At 44.6% G+C, this 22,220-nt stretch overlaps 1 protein-coding gene and 1 long non-coding RNA gene across 5 annotated transcripts; one reads left to right on the plus strand and one right to left on the minus strand.

The window, feature by feature from the left end:
- Window positions 1-613: 613 nt before the first annotated feature.
- Window positions 614-1,367, minus strand: LOC133496061 (uncharacterized). Its single transcript, XR_009793712.1, has 4 exons — window positions 1,250-1,367; window positions 1,140-1,171; window positions 982-1,051; window positions 614-860 (listed from the first exon to the last, which is right to left on the minus strand). It is a non-coding gene; the product is annotated as an uncharacterized LOC133496061 (long non-coding RNA).
- A 1,242-nt stretch (window positions 1,368-2,609) lies between these two features.
- wdr13 (WD repeat domain 13) lies at window positions 2,610-21,001 on the plus strand. 4 transcript variants are annotated; one of them, XM_061846478.1, is made up of 10 exons: window positions 2,610-2,709; window positions 4,111-4,197; window positions 9,582-9,813; window positions 12,636-12,745; window positions 13,079-13,209; window positions 14,242-14,549; window positions 16,015-16,195; window positions 17,499-17,640; window positions 17,709-17,827; window positions 20,445-20,558. In XM_061846478.1, exons 2-10 carry the CDS (start codon window positions 4,157-4,159, stop codon window positions 20,471-20,473), a joined length of 1,293 nt encoding a protein of 430 aa, XP_061702462.1. In that variant the 5' UTR covers window positions 2,610-2,709; window positions 4,111-4,156; the 3' UTR covers window positions 20,474-20,558. The 4 variants fall into 4 exon arrangements, with proteins under 4 accessions (XP_061702462.1, XP_061702440.1, XP_061702447.1 ...); XM_061846456.1 differs by having other exon boundaries at window positions 2,612-2,709; window positions 20,497-21,001; XM_061846463.1 differs by lacking the exon at window positions 2,610-2,709 and adding an exon at window positions 2,715-2,763 and having other exon boundaries at window positions 20,497-21,001.
- The last annotated feature ends 1,219 nt before the right edge of the window (window positions 21,002-22,220 follow it).

A 22,220-nucleotide genomic window follows, 5' to 3' on the forward strand; every position in this document is an offset into this window, starting at 1 on the left:
GTACCCCGCCTCCTGCCCGTTGACAGCAAGGATAGGCTCCAGCACTTGCTGCGACTCTCGTGAGGATAAGCAGCAAAAAGAAAATTGATGGATGGATTAATTGGACACTAAATTGCCCATAGGTGTGATTGTGAGTGCAGCTGTTTGTCTCCATGTGCCCCGCGATTGGCTGGCAACCAGTTCAGGGTGTGCCCCGCCTCCTGTCCGTTGACAGCTGGGATAGGCTCCGGCACATCCCTCGTGAGGATAAGTGGCTAAGAAAATGGATGGATGGATTTTTGGAATTAGTTGTCAATTAATTGGAAATAGCATGAGTTGTGGATGAATTGATTCTTTTTTTGCGCGTCAGCGTATAGAAAGTAAACAGGAGTCACACAGACGTTAAAATCATGTAAGAAATAGTTGTTTATTTGAATCATTATTTACAAGAAATATGTATGGACTGTTAAACAGTCAATAGCCAGGATGCATCGGGAAGGGGTGACAAACGCGTCTTGCTCTAAGCAATGACTCGTTGTAGGGTTTTTTTTTGTTGTTGCTGGAGTTCAAGCATCCAGCACGTGGGGGGCGGGGGGGGGGGGGGCAGTGTGGGCACAGATAAGGGGTGGGGACGGGGGGCAAAAGGTGGAGAGAGCCGGCGGTGAGCGGAGACCAGTTTGATTTTGCTTGAACAAGAATCTCGTTGGAAAGGCCACCCGGCAACCCGGTCAAGGGGGTGGGGGTGGGTCGGGGATCGGGGGTTCAGGTCAGCCCTGCCTGCCCCGAGGGCCCCCGTGTTTGCGACGGCAGGAGCCCAGCAGCGTCTCCAACGCCATCTTGACAAACGCCTGGAAGTTACTGCTTCTCTCCCTTCGGCTGTCCTGCGAGCCAACCAAAGCCAGACGGATAACTCCACTGGGGACGCGACCCGACGCCCGCCTCGCCCGCCTCCATTTTCTGGCGCAGCGTACAGTACGGACACGTCTTCACATTTGTGCTTACCTCCTTGCTTCTTGTTGTCATCTCCTTTCTGATCACCTTTCTTCGGCTGCTCTTTAGGACTCTGAGGTTGCTGCGGGAGCGAAAGCAAAGATGTCATAGAATTTCAGGAAGACGGAACGGGAAATGACGTCCCAGATGTGTAGCAACCATTTTCCCACCTTGGTAGTTGACTTCTTGTCCGACTTGTTACCTGAAAACGTCGATCGTTCGCGTTAATAACAGCGGACAGGCGGCTCCCGCGGCGCGAATTAATGTCCGTCGAACTCACCTTTCGTTCCGGGCATTTTGGCTGCGCTCCAGAGTCTGTGCCGTTTTTGTTCAGAATGCGGTGCTAAACGTGGCGTTCCTCGCGCTCATTTATGGCCGGCGCCGCCGCCGGGGCCCCCCCCTCGAGAAAGAGCGCCGCCGACAAGCAAAAGAGCCCCGTCAGCTGAGCCCCGCGGCGCTCTGCTGAGCCAGGCAAAAAAAAAAAAAACTCGGCCGCTGACCTTGTCATACTGCCGTTGTGAAGCCGCTGGAACTCTGGCCGCCCATTGTTCCTGTCGAAACAGCGCTTTCGTAAACGGCGCAGGAAATAGCACAGATAGGTGGCCGCGGTCACCGTTGGACACCAAAAGCTAATTTCACCACTTAAAATCCTATTCACTAGACACTTTCTGAATGGCTGTTATCATCCTGCTGTACCCGGATGTCAAAATAATAATTACAATAAAATTGGAGGCCAGAGAGAGGGAAAATTAAAAAACAAAACAGCATTTTAATAATATTCTACTATCAGGTCACGCAGACAGTATATATGTATATGTATATGTATATAAAATCATCCTCACGAGGGTCACCGGCGTGCTGGTGCCATATTTGGGCAGGAGGCCGGGCACACCCTGAACTGGTCGCCACCCAATCACAGGGCACACAAAGACAAACAACCAGTTCCTTGGTGAATCTTTATTGATAACATTTGTAATAAATGATTTTAAATGATCGTGATCCACCCATATTTTGAGCCGCTTATCCTCACGATGGTCGTGGGAGTGGGCGTGCCGGAGCCTATCCCAGCTGTCTTCTGGCAGGAGGCGGGGCACACCCTGAACTGGTTGCTGGCCAATTGCAGGGCACACGGAGACAAACAACCAGTCACACTATCAACCACACCTACGGGCAATTTGAAGTCTCCAATGAATGCATGTTTTGGGGATGCGGGAGGAGAAAAGCCACACATGCAGGGTTCAAATCCCAGCCCCCCGTCTGTGTGGAGTTTGCGTGTTCTCCCCGTGCCTGTGTGGGTTTTCTTCAGGCACTCCGGTTTCATCCCAAAAATACGCGTTCATTGGAGACTCGAAATTGCCCCTAGGTGTGATTCCGAGTCCGACTGTTGTTTGTCTCTATGTGCCCTGCGATTGGTTGGCGACCAATTCACTGTGTACTCTACCTCATGCCCAATGACAGATGGGATAGGCTACGGCACTCCCTCTCCCGCGACCCTCGTGAGGATAAGCACCTTGGGAAATGGATGGACGTGTGTGTGGGCGTGTGAAGATCAAGATAATTTTAAATAATTTCTTACAAATGTTATGAATAAAGATTTACCAAGCAAAATAATGCAAGCGTTGGGAATATCAGACAACTATTATATATTTTTTCAAAAACGTCACACACAGCCGGGCCTCCTGCTCGTTGCGCGTCACGTGACCGAACCGGAAACGCGACGATGGAGGCGAGCTAAAGAAGGTGCGTCCGCTTCCAACTCATTTTTCTTTCCGTTCCTGTTCTGTACGCTTCCAAGTGAGTCTTTACTGGCGCGCCCGTGACAGACGAGCGACGAGCCGCTCAGTTTAATCGAAGCCGTCGACGGGTTTAAATCCGTCCCGTGTGTCCGTTTAGCTTCGCCGCGTTAGCAGCGAGCGAGCACCGAACCTCAAAACATAAACAACATAAAACACACAAGGTGGAGTATCTTTTAAAATGACAGCGTTTGCCCGGCGGTGTCAAGCTGACAATGGTTAACAAACTGTTGTGATTTTTTTTTTTTTTTAATTATTATAATGGCTTTGACAGTGTCCGTTTGGTTGTCCACCATTTTCTGCGTTATTGTGGAGGGCGGGTGACACTCGTAGGCTCGAACGGCCATTTGACTTATTCCAATGAATCATTCACATTTTGTATTTGACCAGAAAATTAAAAACCCTTTGAGACCGATGTCTACCCCCCCCCCATGGGTGATCTGGCCAAAGAGGCAGAGCACGCCTCATAATAAAAACAGATATAAAATAACAATGTACAGTCACAAAATGAAACTACCGTCGATAGACTGCCATCCACCAACTAGGCAGAGCATTACATAATGACCAAATTTCCAAAATGCAGGCAAAATAAAACCGCAGTTTAGTCGTACATAATTCTACGGGGAAGATTTAGAGCAGTGGAACGAGCAAATCTATTAATTATGACCCCAAAATTGTTCAGACATTTTCTATAATAGTTGGAATTCAGGTTCACTGTGTACCTTGGGTATATATCCAAGGATTTTGCTGTTCATAAAAAGAAGGCCACGCTTATAGATTTGCATTATTTTGGAAAAAAAAAAGTGGACGTTCCTTCAATAAAAGTATGGATGTTGGAAATGGCATCTTGTGTTGCACTGGAAAGACTCACGTAAACCATGAGAGGAAGTGCTCAGGAATTTGAGGACACCCTTAGAAGAGTTTTTGAAAAAAAAAAAAAAAAAAAAAGGGAATTATTTGTGATTTGTGTGCTCTTTTTTTTTTTCTTTTAAAACTATTATGTCTGTGCATCCTGGTTTTTTTGTTTTTTTTTTTTTTTTTTTGCTTTACTGTTATTGTTGTTTTTGTGAAATGATATATGAAAAAATCAAATAAATATATTGTTGAAAAAAAATAGTGACAAAAAAAGAGAAAAGCATGAATTTACCCAATAAGAGTAATCAATGGTGAAGTAGAATTTCTCGACTAACGCACTGACGTGATATTAAAATCTCGTTTGGTGTCCGACCGGATGCTGAGGTACTTTTCTATCACGACAAACTCAGTACCGTACGTTGTATTCTAAGTCAAAGCCGTGAATGTGCTCATTGTGACTTCCACGTAGTCAAGATGTGCGTCTTTGTGGTAGGTCCCGCCCTGGCAGCGGCTTCCTCTCCCCCCAGCGTGCTTGTCTAATGGCAGCGGTTTGGCAGCAGGTCTTGGCAGTGGACGCAAGGTGAGGGACCAGAGCAGGCTTTTGCAGGTCTCGGACCATCTCCCGGTTCTTTCTTCCACGTACCTTCATATCCGGCTTTCGTGAGCCACGCGCCTCTGACGTCTAACTGGATACGTGTCGTAGATAACGCCGTTTAACTTGAAAAGAACATTTCCGATATCACAATTTGCATTTCGGGAATCCGTGACATCGTTTTGCCAAAGGACAAAAAGATGTCTCTTTTGCAATGACAGATAATCGGCAATAGAATTGTAAATATCTGTAACGGCAGCTGGAGATCCGCAATTTGATCCTGACCGGTCATAATTTGCCTTCAATATGTTTTTAATTGGCCTCAGTTCTCGATACTGTATCTACCGGTCCCTTTTCCGACACCTTAAATCCGATTTTCATTCGGTGAAATGAAATTGTAGATATCTGACTGAAAACTGGAATTATGGCCATTTCAACTCAAGTTCCAGATATCTACAATTCAGATGATGATGATGATAAACATAATTCGGCACCCAGCTCGTGGATAGCAGTGACTGAATTGTGCATACAGTCCCGTCCAAAAGTACTGAAGAGGCAAGGTCAATTCCTTTTATTTTTGACATTTTAGTTTCAGATCAAAAGATGAATATAAGACAAAAGTTCCGAATTGCAGCTTTTATTTTACGGTATTTACATCGAGATGTGTTAATCGACTCATGACAGAGCACTGTTAAGATACTCACTTTTGAAGCGAACAAAATAATTGGTGCATCCATTCTGTTCGGTTCAGTTCCCACTCAGTGACAGTGGGAACTGAACCGGACAGACCCACCCTGCCTGCACCAAAGCCAGGCGACTGTACCACTACACTCATTTCTGTCACGGCCCACATCGTTAGGACTGTGAAATCATGAAAATCTCTGACCGCCTGATCATATTTAAACGTGGAATTTATGAAGTCGTTTTTGAATCATAAATCAAGGGAATGGGTGATGTTTGGCAACACAAAAATGCTTGCAATATCTCAATATTATCATTTAGGATGTGACAACAAGAAATTTTGGTGCAAGTTTTAGCAAAAAAATCATGGAAGTTGATACACGTGACTTGCCTCCGGAGGCCACATAAAATCATGCGGCGGGCCGGATCTGGCCCTCGAACGTTGAGTTTGACACCCGTGCACTACACCATCAGTGACAGTATTGGAACATCCATCCGTCCATCCGTTATCTGAGCCCCGTTTTATTCTCACAAGGTCGGTGGGAGCGCTGGAGGCTATCCCAGCTTACTCCGAGCAGACATTATGAAATGAACTTTAAGCGATAATAATTGTTGTCATAACCTATATTTGCGATAACTGCATCCAGCCTGCGACCTATTGACCTCACCAGACTGTGGCATTTTTCTGTTGGCTGATTGATTGGCCAGTCTAAGCCCTTCCAGTTTTTCCCCAGATGAAGTTTTTTGTTTTGTTGCACGATGACGCTGATCCTGTTTAGCTTGGATTCATTTTTTTCAGTGAATTGCCAAACAAAATGTTTCTGTCGACTTCAGAAGTCATTTTGCTGCCACCGTCGTGAGTTACGTCGTCACTGAAGACTAGTAAACCCGTTCCAGAAGAATCCATGAGGTTACTGCCACCAAGCTTCACACCGTTTGCAGATCCCTTCATTCTCGATACTTTGACCTTTCCATCACTTTAGTCGCGGTTAATCTTGGTCTCATCACTCCACAAAAGGTTTTTTTTGAAGCAAATGTTTTGTGGCACTAATCCAATCTGGCCTTCCAGTCCTTTTTTTGCTGATGAGCGGTTTTCATCTTGCGTTACGGCCTCCATATATTTTGAGTCTTCTTGGAACTGTGGATCGTGATGCCTTCGCTGCTGCCTGCCCCGCGGACGTTTGCGGTGATGTCACCGACTGTTTGACTTTGGGCTTTTCTTCTCGACCTCACTCAGTACGTCAGTATTTTTTTTTTTTTTCCTCACTTTTTCTGGACATTCGAAGTTGTTATGCTACGCCCAAAGTTTGTGCAATAGCTTTGATCGATTTTCCCCTTTCTCTCAGCTTCAAAATGTTTTTTTTTCCTCCCGTAGACACCCCTCTGGGCTTTGTTTGCTTAACAGCAAATGCAGTTTTCACACATGAAAGGCGAAAACCAGCAATTTCTGTTCCGGCAAACAATCGAAACGGAATAACTGAACTCGTGTCAACGGTGTTCTGTCCTGGGTTGTTTTACACATCTCGATGTAAAAGCTGGAATTCTGAACTTTTGTCTCATTCGTATTATGAACAAAGGAATTAAACTTGTCATTTCAATTCTTTTGGCGGTCACTGGATCCGTAAAGAGAAACCGAATGGCGGAAGTGAGGTCGTACGTCCGAGATGCAGATATGACAAATCAGTTTTGACGAGGCAAACCTAAACTACAGATGCGGCTGCCATTTTGACTACCGGTAGTCACTATACTAGATATCTTAAATGAAAACAATTACGACTACCCAAACAAGTATTGCTAGCTTTAATTCCGGAGTCAAACTGAGCAGTTAAAAGTTGAATTTGCTCGCCATACTTGGTGTGCTCTTTGTCCTCGCTAGTAGAATATGATTGCTAGAAACTTTTGTTTTTTCCCCCGATTACTTTGACATTTTCACACATTAATAGGACAACTGTGCTTTACTAGTGAGGAAATGTTGGTTTAGTTTGACAGTAAACCTCAGTTGGGAGTGGCAGTTAACAGCCCGAAGCTTCTTTTTGTCAGAATTGATCGCAAATTCCATTTTTATTTCTAAATTGTTGCTTCGTGTGACTCGAGTGGCATCACTGCCACTGTGCAGCGCTCCTGTCTTAAGTTTATGCGTGTCAAAAGGAAAAACAAATGGCCCAATACCGGCACGTATGTCAAATCTCCCATCACCACTGTACTACTTTCCATTCAGAATGACACAAAAAAGTGTTTTCTTTTTCAATTTTGGGGGTTGGCGGGGTTTTCTACGGAGTCCCTAAAGGGACGTAGAAAAAAAATGGTTTCCTATTATGATGAGAAAGTCTTCTTTCTTTATTTCATTGGAATGAGAAACCGGTTAAAATTTTTTTTAATTGTCCCTTGAGGGACTCCGTCGATTTCAAACTCTTTTTATCCTTTGTTATCGAAAAGTAGGCGGCACGGTGGATCAGGTGGTAAAGTGTTGGCCTCACAGTTCTGAGGTCCCGGGTTCGATCCCTGACCCTGCCTGCGTAGAGTTTGCTCGTTCTCCCTGTGCCTGCGTGGGTTTTCTCCGGGTGGGCACTCCGGTTTCCTCCCACATCCCCAAAACATTCAACATTCATTGGACACTCTAAATTGCCCCGTCGGTGTGATTGTGAGTGCGGCAGTTTGTGTCCATGTGCCCTGCGATTGGCTGGCGACCAGTTCAGGGCGTACCCCGCCTCCTGCCCGTTGACAGCTGGGATAGTCTCCAGCACTCTCCGCGACCCTCGTGAGGATAAGCGGCAAAGAAAATGGATGGATACGTGCTAGTTGACATTCACTTCTAGTGAATTCTAACCCTGTTAACTGTTAGTTTTATCAAGGCGATAGTGGCACACAATTTGCCTCACTCGTAATGTAGTTGTACTTCGAGTTGGGGTTTCACATACTAGTGCACGCGTTGCTCCTCCGCAATGACGTTTAGCGAGATGTCGACTAGTCTCTGTTTTGGGGCTGAACAGGAGGACGAGGGGGGGGCTCCATCAGAATTTTGAAAAAATTGCCTCACAGCGTGAGGGCGGAAGGAGAGCGCGAGCGAGAAATGATTTCTCCGTGCGATTATTTGCAAACTCGGCACATTCCTGCCATGCTGTGGTGGGCCCAGAATGAGGACAGGTTTGGCCAAGTTGCGCCAAACGTCATCATGCTGTCTCAGCGACAAGCGCACTGAGCGAGAGGATTTCGTTCCATCTGGCTGCAAGTACAGTACGGCCGAAAAGCTATTCATGGTCAGTGAATATTAATTATTGCAAAGCATTTTTTAAAAAATGTCAGTACTAGAAAATACCCATGAGTTCATTAGCAACTCATCAATGTCAACTCAACGTTCTCCACATTAGTGTCGATTTAAAAAAGAAATCTGAAGTCGTGCAAATTGTCCTACGATTGAAGTGAAGACAAAAAGCAAAATTTTACATTAAGATCGCTATGAAGGATTTCAAAAGCCGTTTGACTTTCAGATTAAGCTTGATATACTAGTATGTTTTTGTCAATTCAATATACTAGTCGAATGACTGCAGAAGACTAGAATATCTTGCTATTAAGTTATCCCCCCGTAACTGTATGACATTTGTGCATACTACTAGTAGAATAACCTTAGCATACTCGTAAGACAACTACAGTGGTAGCATACATTTTAAGCAAAAAATAAATATATTTCTTAAATGATTTGATTATATAAAGTATTTGAACTATACATGCATTTCTACTATGTTGTTTATTATTAGGAAAAGCTAAAAAAAAATGCTTTAAAAAGCCCAATTTTTTAGCCTTGGAACGTATTATTTATTTTCCCATTCACTGTAATGGGAAACATCAATTTGGTTTTCGAACAAATCACTTCTCGAACCGTCTTCTGGAACGGATTGCGGTCGAGAACCGAGGCATCACGGTACCACTCTATTTGACATACAGAAAATATTCCATCAAAATATATTGCACATAAAATGTCATTACAAAGTCTACCAAAATAAATGTTTGAAATCAAACAGGTCCTAATACTCCAACGCACATATATTGTTGTTGAATTCCTATTTAAGTTGTGCAAATTATGATCAGGAAAAGCTAAAAAACTTTATTTTAGGCTTGGAACGCATTATTTCATTTTCCATTCATTGTAATGGGAAAACGCGCTTCGGTTTTCGAACGGTGAACTTTTCGACCGGCCTTCTGGTACGGATTGTGTTCGAGAACCGAGGCACCACTGTATATGTTACCCATAAGGCAAAACTGCACTAAGTGACAACTTGTTGCTTCTGGTTCTACTAGTGACATTATAGAATTCTATGACGTCACATCTCGCCCTTCAAATGTTAACTGTTGTGTGACATTTCTGGGGCACAACTACTAGTTGGAATTTTTTTGGTGGCAGTAGGATCCAGGAAGCTACTAGGATGCGACACATGCCCACTAGTTGGGCCTAATTGTGTAACTAGTGCATCAAAGTACTTTACTAGTAAGGTTTAGTTGCCCGCCAGCGGACCAGAAATGAATAAAATTGTAGTGAATAGCAAAGTTTACTAGTAGCAAAGTCATTCTACTAGTGTGAAGAAAAATGTCTCGGTAGATGGCACTTTAGCCGGCTTGTGAGGACTCTCTCGTAACTGCTCAAATGGTTTTCCGTTGCTCACCGATGACGGCTGTGCATGTTTGTGCCCCCGCAGGTACAATGCTTACCGCACGCCCAACTTCCCACAGTTCCGGACCCAGTACATCCGCCGACGCAGCCAGCTGCTCCGAGAGAACGCCAAGTGCGGTTTTGAGCCGGGGCTGCGCAGGCAGTATCTGAGGCTGCGCAGTCAACTGCTGGGCCTGCGCTACGGGCCGCTGTCCGAGCAGAGCAGCTTCAGGGCCAGCAGCGTGCGCAGCTCCCGCACCACCCTGGACCGCATGGAGGTCAGACCCACGGAGACGCCGAAAGGGATTCTTGTACCTTTTCCGGGGCTCAAATTCAGCCGGACCTGGGGCCGGTCTGATCGCTAGCGGAAACGAGTTTGCCGCGTCCTCTCACTGGCTCGATCAAACATTTTTACTTGTGCTTTTTTTTAATTTTTTTCATTTATTTATTTTTTTTAATGGTTCGGAATGCACTCGTCGCCAACCTGCCTTTAAAAATACTCGATTACTTTACATGTTTTTTTGGGGGGAGAAATCATATATATACCTGTTTGGAAGTCCACGAAATCATCCAACACATTTCCAGTGTGAAAGAAAATCTTCGTTGCACTTATAGTGCATTTCATATTGTCATTCAAAAAGATATTTTCCTCAAATTTAACAAAATAAATGACACTTGGTGAAATTTGCAAGTCATCAGTGGTCACAGATTATTTTGAAAAGTAAAAAAAAAAAAAATGTAAAATGTACTGTTCCAAATTATTTGGTTTCAAGACATTTGACAAGTTTCAAGGAAGTGCTAATCGTCATTTATTGAACTTTTAGCATTAGGTCATATTTACTGAAATGAAAAGCTATTTAAAATAGAAACCTCTTTGGTCCAGTTCCATTTTTAGACTTGACGCCTTATTTGAGAGCAGCGTGACAATTCTGACATGCATCCGCAAGTCTGGTGTGGCAGAGAAATATGTTAGAATAGTACAGGAGCCAGATGAGGTGGCTGGGGCATCTGCTTCGGATGCCTCCCGGACGCCTCCTTGGTGAGGTGTTCCGGGCATCTCCTACTGGAAAGAGACCCCGAGGACGACCCAGGACACGCTGGAGAGACTACGAGTCTCGGCTAGCTTGGGAACGCCTCGGGATCCCTCCGGAATAGCTGGAAGAAGTGGCTGGGGAAAGGGAAGTCTGGCTATCCCTGCTGAAGCTACTTCCCCCCGCGACCCGACCCGGAAAAGTGGTAGATAACGGATTGATGGATAGGACAGGACATGGTTGAGGGCAGCAGAACAGCGTTGAGATGTGCCGTAGGTGTGACAGAAGAATTTAAGGTGGAGGTGGGACTGCATCAGGGATCCGCTCTGAGCCCCTTCCTGTTGGTGGTATTAATGGATAGGCTGACAGATGAGGTTAGACTGGATTCCCCTTGGACCAGGATGTTCGCAAATGATATGAATCTGCAGTGAAAGCAGACAGCAGGCGGAGGAACAATTAGAAAGACGGAGGTACGGAAGTAGGAATGAAGATTATCCAAAGTAAAACAGAATATCTGTCCATGAATGAGAGGAGTGGAGGAGCAAGAGTGAAGCTCCAGGGAGAGGAGATGGCGAGGGTGGATGACTTCAAATATTTAGGGTCAATAATACAGAGCAATGGAGAGTGTGTTAAGGAAGTAAAGAAACAGGTCAAAGCGGGATGGAACAGTTAGCAGAAGGTTTCTGGTGTTCCATGTGACAGAAGAGTTTTCACTGGGACGAAGGGGCAAAGTTTATAAAACAGTGGTGAGGCCGGCCATGATGGACGGACTAGAGACGGTGGAAGGAAACAGAACCGGAGGTGGCGGAAATGAAGATGTTGAGGTTCTCGCTCGGAGTGAGCAGATTGGATCGGATTAGAAATGAAGCTCATTAGAGGGACACCCAAAGTTGGATGTTTTGGAGACAAGGTTCGAGAGAGAGCAGACTTGGATGGTTTGGACATGTCCAGAGGCCAGAGAGTGAGTAAATTGGTCGAAGGGTGGCGAGGATGGAGCTGCCAGGGAAGAGTGATGGAGAGGAATACCAAGAGAAGGTCGATGGATGTTGTGAGGGAGGACATGAGGACAGTTGGGGTGTTAGCCAGGAAGATGGCAGGGCCTAGCTCCTGGCGGAAGGTGAAGAAGAGTGTCTGCTAGGATGAAGGGCAAAGTTTACAAAACAGTGGTGAGGCCGGCCATGATGTACGGATTAGAGACGGTGGCACTGAAGAAACAACAGGAAGCTGAACTGGAGGTAGCAGAAATGAAGATGTTGAGGTTCTGGCTCGGAACGGGTAGGATTAGAAATGAACTCATTAGAGGGACAGACAAAGTTGGATGTTTCGGAGATGAGATTCGAGAGAGAGCAGACTTGGATGGTTTGGACATGTCCAGAGGCCAGAGAGTGAGTAAATTGGTCGAAGGGTGGCGAGGATGGAGCTGCCAGGGAAGAGTGATGGAGAGGAATACCAAAGAGAAGGTGGATGGATGTTGTGAGGGAGGACATGAGGACAGTTGGGGTGTTAGCCAAGAAGATGCACAAGGCTGAGGCTCAGATGGGAAAAGATGACACGCTGTGGCGACCCCTAATCGGGACAAGCCGAAAGGAAAAGAAGAAGGGACAATTCTTACCTCCACATACCTTTCAGAGGTCACTGTCACATCTTGAGAATCCCTCCAAACTGGCCTTTATGGAACTTCTTGTCCGACGTGTTCCCACAAAGTTGGAAGCATTAAATTGTCAAAAATGTCATTGTGAAAAATTGACGTTCAAGGGGAAGTTGAACCCAACTTATGATTGAGTTGGCTCCTTGACTTTCGAGTTTAAGTTTGAGCTTCAGATACGCTGCAGCCCTAGTAACGTGGAGAAACTCCTAACGGCCTCACAATCTCTTAGACAAACTGTCAAGCAGACTACTACAAAATTTCGACCGAGTCGAGCCGCTGTCACCGCTTTCTAGGCCAAGCCCCTTAATGCCGCGTACGCAAAACTTTAGTCGAGTTGTAGCGCATCAAACCTGTTGGAAAATGTCCCATTTGTACTCTGACAGCTCCTGGATGTGTCTTCCTTTCCTGTGCTCATGAGCAGGACTTTGAGGAGGACCCTCGCGCCCAAGGGGCTCGTGGCCACCGGCGGTCCGTCAGCAGGGGCTCCTACCAGTTGCAGGCCCAGATGAACAGAGCCGTCTACGATGAAAGGTGAAATAATGTGCCGTAATTTCCGGCCCTTTTTCACATACTTTCAACCTCGCGGTTTATGCGGCGCTAGCGTTAGCGCACCTGGTTATAAGCCTCGGTACACTTTCCGTGTACCGAGGCTTATAACCAGGTGCGCTTTGTACGCCTGCAATTATAGTAATTGGTAATATTGGGATTTGAAAATTACATTTGAGCATATTGCGATACCACAAATGCAATTAATTGTTCATCTCACCAAGACTTGCCATCGCTTGTCAATTCTTGGTTTTGGTCGCAGTGTTGCAAACGTTTCCTCCGGTAGCTGACGGTTGTCACACTCATCGGACTTTGCAGGCCTCCGGGCAGTTTGGTGCCGACTTCGGTGGCAGAAGCGAGTCGGGCCATGGCAGGGGACACGACTTTGAGTGAAAACTACGCTTTTGCTGGAATGCACCACATATTTGACCAACACGTTGATTCTGCAGGTACGCACCTTTTATTATTTTTTTTCACGTTAAATTAGAGCTTCGTGATAATGGTATCTCCCTACATCTGATCTCTATGTACATTTTTTTTATTTAGTTGTGTTGGAGACGCTTTGCAATTGAGTTGAAGTCAGCATGTTTTTCTTTTTTTTTACCCCAGAAATATGGTGGTAGCTCGGTTTTCGAACATCTCATTTTTTGAACAAATCAGTTTTCGAACGAAAACTGGTACTCGAACGCCCCTAACAAAACCAGCAGTCTAGTAAAGCCTCAGTTCTCAAACGCTCCGTTTTCAAACAAATCAGTTTTCCCACGAAAATTTCGAGATTTTTTTTTGCTTTGGTTTTCGAACGAAAATCGGTCCTCGAACGCCCCTAACAAAACCCGGAAATAACAGGAAACGCGCAGCCCTACCAGCCGACGCACGACGCGCTTTGTTGTGAATTCCCACCCTGCCTGAAGAACCCGGAAATAACAGAACGCGCGCGGCCCAACCAGCTGACCCACCTGCGACGCGCTTTGTCATTGTGCAGTTTTATTATCAGGAAAAGCTTTAAAAAATGCTTTAAAAAGCTTTTTTTTTTTTTAGGCTTGGAACGGATTATTTCTTTTTCCATTCATTGTAATGGGAAACATCAATTTGGTTTTCGAACAAATCACTTCTCGAACCGCCTTCTGGAACGGTTTGTGGTCGAGAACCGAGGCACCGCTGTATTCAAAAACTCCGTCTCCCAATTGCCTGTAAAACATCCCAGAGCAATAACCGGAGATGTTTCTATGGGGAAGTGTCCGTTTTTCCGAGTTGCGCGCAGAGTAGCAGTCCTCCCATTTAGCCGTGTGGTCTTTGGTTGGCACAGCCTTTGAGGAGAACTTTGAGACTGGCTCTTTGGTCTTCCCTGATGCTGCAAACCTGAACCCAGTCCGAATGACTGAGGAAATTGCTCTTGTGCACGCATGACAGTCGACGAAAATGGAACTGACCAAAGCTCGACGTTGAGCTTCCTCTTACTCGGTTTTCCGGCCTCGTTGCAGTTCCGCGGTTGCAGTTCGCCAATGACGACAAGCACCTCCTAGCTTGCTGCTCGCTTGACGGCACCTTGTCCATCATGACCCTGTCCCCCCCGCCGGCCAGCGTGAAGGTGATCCTGAGAGGCCACGGAGGCCCCGTCACGGACTTCGCTTGGTCCCTGAGCAACGACGTCATCGTGTCGACGTCGCTCGACGGGACCCTGCGGATCTGGAACACCGAGGACGGCCGCTGCATCCGGGAGGTCCGAGACCTGGAATCCAGCGAGCTGCTCTGCTGCACTTTCCAGCCGATGAATAACAACCTCACTGTGGTGAGTCTTTAACTTGACGCAGGTTTGATTCCCGTCGGTCTTGGTTTTTTCACCCAGTCTACTTTTCCTTTTCATTCAGTCCTGGGTTTTCTTTGTTTTTCCCACTAAATTTAGATCGCTCTATTGTTCAAGAGTGTTTTTCTTACTCTACACGCATGGCCACATTATCTGAGCTCCCTCTAGTGGAATGTGGTAGAATCACTGCCCAAGTAGAGTTCAGTTGTATTTAGTTTGTCTAACTTGAACAATCATTGAACTACAATATATGTGTGTTCAAGTATTAGGGTCTCTTTGATTTCAAAAATTTATTTTGGTAGACTTTTTTTTTATGACATTTTATGTGCAATATAGCTTAATTGAATATTTTCTATATGTCAAATAGTGTGGTACAGTGACGCCTCGGTTCTCGGCCACAATCCGTTCCAGAAAACCGTTCGAGAAGTGATTTGTTCGAAAACCGAATCGATGTTTTCCATTACAATGAATGGAAAAAGAAATAATGCGTTCCAAGCCCAAAAAAAATTGGCCTTTTTAAAGCATTTTTTTTAGCTTTTCCTCATAATAAAATGCATAGTAGAAATACATGCAGAAATTAAATACTTTATATAATAAAATAATTATAGAATTTTTTTTTTTTTTTTTTTTTTGCTTAAAATATATGCTTTAGTAGTAGAGTACGCTAGGCTGGGAGCGCATTGCCGTATCTGTAGCGACTCGGCCCCCAGCCTTGTAAACTTTTTTTATGAACAAAAGTGAAGAATAACTTGAAACAAGCAACTTGCCTTCTTTGGAGCCATGATTGGGGGTTAATACGAACATGTGTACAGAGGCTGCGTTATACACGATAACAAAAGTGCGCTGGTTGCATATGTGATGTCATTTCCCGGGTTTTTTTTTTTTTTTTTTCGGGGTACACGTTCGAATCGACAATAACAAAACACGTCGTGGGTGGGTCAGCTGGTCTGGCCGAGTGCAATATGTTACTTCCGTCAAATAACGATTTTCGTTGGTTAATAGAAGCAAAAAAAATCTCAAAATTTTCATTCGAAAACGGGGGACGTTGGAGAACCGAGGCTTTACTGTACCTCTGTTTTTGTATGATTCAATTTTCTCAAGGAAGTTATGCCCCCCGAATTAATGTCTGGAATAGATTCATCGGATCAACTTTTCATTGGATTTGGTTGTAGTGTGAATTTTTGGAGCAAATTTATCCCAAAATCATGAGTCATGGTCGCGGTCTCTGGCGAGCGACGTATTCCAAAATATGAGAAGGTCATGGAAAAGTTCATTTCCATAATTTCATTCTGAAAGTTCAACTTTCAACAGTTGAATGGAATGATGGAAATACACGTTTTTGGAACGGGTCGTGTAAGTGTAAAAAGTTTGTGGAGTCGGTGCGGACGGTGGCCACAAGTTGCTTTGTTGACATTGGACGATTTTCTCCCCGCCTTGCGTCCAAAAAAAGGTTGGCAACAGCAAGCACCACCTGCAGGTGGTGAACATCTCCACGGGCAAAAAGGTGAAGGGCGGCTCCAGCAAGCTGACGGGCCGCGTGCTGTCGCTCTCCTTCGACTCCCCGGGGAGGATCCTCTGGGCGGGCGACGAGAGGGGCAGCATCTTCTCCTTCCTCTTCGACATGGCCACGGGTAATTTCTCCGAGGCCGACCGTCGTATTAGCGCGGAGAGAATTTCCTCCTGTGCGAAATAACCATGATTCTGATTCTGACGCGCCGGGCGACCTGACCGGACCTGACGGTTCCGCTCGTAGTTTTCACGAGTGGGTTCATTTTTGTGCAATTTCAAATTTTAAATGCGACGTCCAATCCAAAAATGTCACGTATCACATGAGCTTTCACCACACAAAATATGTTTCCGTAAATGAAGCGGGAACCCGGTGGTACTGTGCCAATAATTTTTCACCATCAACAAATGATCTGGCTGATCAGTGTTTTTAAAATAAATAAATAAATAAATAAAGGGCACTGAATTAATTTGTAATTATCACGAATTTACTGACTTTGTTCATTCCATCCACTTTTTCATCCATTTTCCTCACCGCTTAGCCTGTCTAGAGGAGGAGGAGTTTACGGACACCGCGTCTGAACCAAACTATTTCCTGCTGATGATGATGATGATGATGATAATGACTATTTTGATTTTGATGATCATCCGCTCAGCTTGTTCAGCGGTCGATATTTTAAAACGCCTTTATTGATTTCGCCGGTGAGGTGACATTTTTTCTGACCGCTCGTGCCGAGTCGCCAGTCAGGACGCTTGGGTTGCCAAGTACCCAACTCGTATCGATGAAAGGAAACATTAATGTACCCCACGATTGCAAAAACTGAAGTTCGCGCCACCTGTAAAGGAGAAATTGGTCTCGGACGGGGGTGTCAAACTCATTTCGGTCGCGGGCCACATTGTACTCACGGTTTTCCTCGGAGGCTCGTTGTGACTGCGAAACCGAAAAAAAAATCTTTAATTGCCTCATCATGTTCACACGATATTAATGAACTAGTTTTGGAATCAGAAATCAAGAGTAACGGGGCTTTTCAGCTGGCAACACAAAAATGCTCGCAATATCTCAAGGTCATCATTTATGATATGACAATTGGAAATTTTGGTCCACATTTCAACAACAACAACAAATCACAGAAGTTGATACACATGATTTGCCTCCGCTGCCCGCATAAATTCATGCGGCGGACCGGATCTGGCCCCCGGGCCTCGGGTTTGACACCTGTGGTCCAGGGCGTATATTATATTGTAGAAGGAGGAACTAATGGACTAAAACTCCACAGATGAGAGAGACGGAGGTCATTTCGACCTTGGTTGTATAAAAATCTGTCTTGCGTAAAGGGTACTTGGCGAGCCACGACCTTTGTGTGAATTCTTGAACTTTGGCCAACGTCGCTCATCCACAACAATTCTTGCGCGACTGCCTCGACGCAGGGAAGCTAACCAAAGCCAAGCGTCTGGTGGTCAGCGAAGGCAGCTCCATCTGCAGCATTTCCGCCCGCTCCTGGATCAGCCGAGAGGCCCGAGACCCCTCCCTGCTGGTCAACGCCTGCGTCAATAAGCTGCTGCTCTACAGGTCCGTTTGCGCTGCGACGCTTGTCGTCGTCCGTTGCTTTGAGGTCGCTGCTTTTGCGGCCTTCGCAGGGTGGTGGACAACGAAGGTGGACTCCAGCTAAAGAGAAGCTTCCCCATCCAGCACGGCTCTCAGCTCGTCCACAGCATCTTTTGCCCACTCATGTCTTTCAGGCAAGGCGCATGCGTTGGTGAGTTGCAACACAAATACCTTTCGCTACCCCGAAAACTTTCAAACTTTTTAGGATTTTACTTGTTAAACTCATACTAGATTCCTTAAAATAGTGTGGTGAAAATATTCATCATCACTCCAAGTGGTCACATTTAATAAGTGAGAGGTCTTTATATTGCCTCAAAAGTCATCGCCAATTACGTATTGCCCTTTTTTAAATGCAAAAGCAGAATTTTACTTGTTAAACGAATACTAGATTCTTTTAAATAATGTGATTAAAATATTTATCACATGTCGCCCACTCCCAGTGGTCACATTTAATAAGTGAGAGGTCTTTATATTACCTCAAAAGTCATTGCCAGTTACGTATTGCCCTTTTTTTTTTAATGCAAAAGCAGGATTTTACTTGTTAAACGAATACTAGATTCCTTTAAATAATGTGATTAAAATATTTATCACATGTCGCCCACTCCAAGTGGTCACATTTAATAAGTGAGAGGTCTTTATATTGCCTCAAAAGTCATCGCCAATTACGTATTGCCCTTTTTTAAATGCAAAAGCAGGATTTTACTTGTTAAACGAATACTAGATTCCTTTAAATAATGTGATTAAAATATTTATCACATGTCGCCCACTCCCAGTGGTCACATTTAATAAGTGAGAGGTCTTTATATTACCTCAAAAGTCATTGCCAGTTATGTATTGCCCTTTTTTTAATGCAAAAGCAGGATTTTACATGTTGGTAACGTTTGATTTAGCTGCCAATTTTGCCAGTTACATACTTGTCTTTTATTACTCAACATGAGAAAAAAAAGTGTGGACGCGTGCAGTGATGTCAAGAGTAATTAGTTTCGTATGTTCTAAAACAGCGATTCCAAAAGAGGGTGCCGTGGGAAGTTATCCAATTTTATGTAATTGCTAAAAAAAAAAAATTTATTCTAAGAAATAATCTATCTTTATTCATCTATTTTTCCCAGTGAGGCACAATGACAGACAGAAGAAAAAAAAATTCTCTTCTATTTAACGGCAGGAAGTACGTACAGTAATTAGTCGATCCATTTTTGGTGACATTTACTTTTGTTGGTGTGCGGTGGGATTTTTCAATTGTAAAACATGTGCCTCGGCTCTAGAGCGGTTGGAAGAAACTGTTCTAAAATGTCCAAATTTTCCATTTTTTTTTTTTTTTTTAAATTTCATTTGACGCGCCGGTTGTCTGCTTACTGGACACACACACAAATTGCTACACAACATGCGGCAAAAAAAAAAAAAAAAAAAAACACCCAGCAAGTGTGCGGCCGATCACAACTGTCGTTTGCTGACCAGACAGAATTAAGAACCGGATCATGAGATGAGATGCAAAGCATGCGTCAAGCTGTTTGTCACTCCCAGCTGAAGTTTACAATAAAATGCGCAGATTAAACAAAAGAGGGTCCCATGTTTATTTAAACACCAAAATGTCGACACAAACCGCATCATTTCAAGTACCGTAATTTCCGGCCTACAAGTCGCGACTTCTTTCACGCGCTTTCAATCCTGCGGTTTATGCGGCGATGCGGCTATTTTGTGCATTTTTTTCTAACTGCCGCAAGGGGGCACTCGAGCGGAAAAGGTAAGAATGAGACCGGTGGAATATACGTGCCGAGGAAGTGACTTTTAACGGCCCTGTTAGCGCTGCGCTAGCGTGTTGCTGCTGTGTTACTGGCGTGTCTCAGTGATATTTACCGGCCCTGTTAGCATTAGCGCTGGCGCGGCGCTAGCAGTAGCGCTAGCTTTACGGTAAATTACCGCAGCGCTAGCGTTAAACTCTTTCTGTTTACTGTCTTTCTTTGTAAATCTCTCGTGTTTCAATGTGGGCACTTGCGGCGTACATATGTACCAAATGGTATTTCCTTTACAAATGCACTCGGTGAGGCTTACAACCAGGTGCGCTCTGTAGGCCGGGAATTACGGTAATGATAGTAAGATAGTTGAATCCCAACACAAAATGTGATAAAGTGGCAACGATGCTCAATAAATCCAAACCTTCAAACAATTGCACATACGACAATATCAAAGGCATATATACATAGAGATATATTCACAATAAAGCGCTTTGTGGGTCAGCTGGTATGTCCGCTGCAATATGTTATTTCCATTTTTTTTTTCGGCGGTGTGGGAATTCACGACAGAGCATGTTGCGATTCAGCTGGTCTGGCCGCTCGCATGATGATATTTCCGGGTTTGGGGGCGTTGGAGTACTGATTTTTCGTTTGAAAGCAGAAGCAAAAAAATGTCGACATTTTCGTACCAAAACCGATTTTGTTTGAAAACGGGGACGCTCGAGAACCGAGGCTTTACTGGACTGCTGAACAGGAGATGCGTCTGGATGTCTTACACGAGAAAGAGCAACGTTGTAATTGATGCCTTGATGTGTGACATAAGCCGTCTTAATTCTTTTTGACTAGTAGTGCCATTACTGTTTGTTTTTAAGAAGTCCCAATTTTCCTCATTCAAACTGACGTGACAACAATTTTGGTTTTTTAAAGGGGAAGGCTGGAACAGATTAATGGCATTTACATTCATTTCAAGGGGAAAAGATGCTTTGAGATGCATGTTTTGCGTTAAGCTCACTGAGCGAATGGATGAATTCTCTCAAGGCACCACCGTATACTGTCGAAGGCCATGAAAAACCTTCATTTGTGCTCCCAGTGACGGGCAGCGAGGACGCCTGCGTCTACTTCTTTGACGTGGAGCGCAACACCAAGGCGATCGTGAACAAGTTGCAAGGTCACGGCGGCCCCGTCCTGGACGTGAGTTTCAACTGCGACGAGAGTCTGCTGGCCTCCGCCGACTCCACGGGGATGGTCATCATCTGGAGGCGGGAGCAAAAGTAACGCAATGAAGGAAAAAAAAAAGTAAAACCAAAACAAAATGCTGCTCATCCTTACCCGGTGTAGATTTGTTTTCACTGTATCGGCCTACTTTTTGACGTTTTGTCATTCTCGTCAAGTGCAATCGGAACACCGCGACGTGTAGGAAGCCACTTTTCGAAACATTCCAGCGCACATTTGACAGAGAGCAACTGCGCCGTAACTGTCGGTTTGTGTCAAGTCAAAAGAACTTCATTTGCTTGTCGCGTGTGCAATGCCCTACTTGACGATTGTGTGCATTCAATGGAGTCGCTTGATGAAAAATAAACGACGTTGAAATCCGAGCTCGCCTGTGTGGAGTTTGCGTCTTCTCCCCGTGCATGCGTTGCTTTTCTTCGGGTACTCCTTGTTCCCGCCAACAACTCCCGAAAATTTACAGGGATGAGAATTTCCGACTTTTTCAGACACAAATGACCGTTCTTCAATTGTATGTAAACCATTCATTCGATATACTCAAAACTTGGAATTGATGAAATTCTTGAAGAGAAATATGGATAAAGCAGCCGACAGCACATATGTGGTAAGGTCATTTTTATTCATATTCTTCTAAAAACTTGTGCTTCATCTCTACACTATACTAATTCTATGAATAACTGACTGCATATCAAAAAGAAAATATAATGGTGTATCCATATGAAACAGTCAAAGAGATTGAAAATTCATTCTGAAGTTTGGAAAATGGTGAAAGTCTTATATGTAAAGTACAATAATCCAAGCATGGAAGAAATGAAACTGATATTTCATTTTTTTGCTGTACTGGTAGAGCACCAAACAAGGGACTTTTTTTTTTTTTTTTTTTTTTTTTTCCCCAGAAATACAGTTAAATTCAGTGTTGAAATGAATGGTTTTGGGGCTAACAAATTGCTAAAATCGCTGAGCTTCCGGGGCCCCCGGCTACTTTTCAGACTTTTTTTTTCTCATTTGGCATTCTCATCCCTGAATATATGTGACGGGTTTATCGAAGACTGAAATGTCCATAGTTATGGAAGTGAGTGAGAAGAGTTTTTTTTTTTTTTATGTGCCTTGCGATTAGCTGGCAACTAGTTCAAGGTGCGCCTCGCCTGGAGGTAGATAGCTCCGCCGTCCCTGGTGAGGATAAGCAGTACGGAGAACGGATGAATGTTGCCGACAGCGTTTTTCCCCTTAAAATTCTGGCGTTTTATTTCCCAACTGTCGCCGCCCATTCAGTCTGCTGACTAGTAGCCGGCTGTGACCTTGGGGAACGTGCAATTCCGGCTAGGTTAACAGGGGCCCGCCCGCTCGATTCATTTTCCAAAGCCTAAAACACAGCTGACGAAGAATCTGCGATGGATGAAGGCTCGCGGAAGAGCGCACGTACAACTAAGTCTGGACAATATCAACGAGCACAAGGATGGATGTTGGAAGGTAAGTGAGGGAGAAGTATCTTTTTTTTTTTTTTTTAATTATTATTTCTTTCTTATCAGTGCAGGAGAACGACGTTCGCTTTGTTAGCGTATCACTGACCTGCTTGACCCCGAGAAG

This window comes from Syngnathoides biaculeatus, chromosome 2, assembly GCF_019802595.1.
Source record: "Syngnathoides biaculeatus isolate LvHL_M chromosome 2, ASM1980259v1, whole genome shotgun sequence".
Lineage (NCBI taxonomy): Eukaryota > Metazoa > Chordata > Actinopteri > Syngnathiformes > Syngnathidae > Syngnathoides > Syngnathoides biaculeatus.

Coding starts and splice junctions, on each gene's coding strand:
- wdr13 (XM_061846456.1), top strand. CDS start 4,157: ATGGCAGCGGTTTGGCAGCAGGTCTTGGCAGTGGACGCAAG. Junction 14,550..16,014: donor TGAATAACAACCTCACTGTG/GTGAGTCTTTAA, acceptor GTCCAAAAAAAG/GTTGGCAACAGCAAGCACCA. Junction 16,196..17,498: donor CCTCTTCGACATGGCCACGG/GTAATTTCTCCG, acceptor GCCTCGACGCAG/GGAAGCTAACCAAAGCCAAG.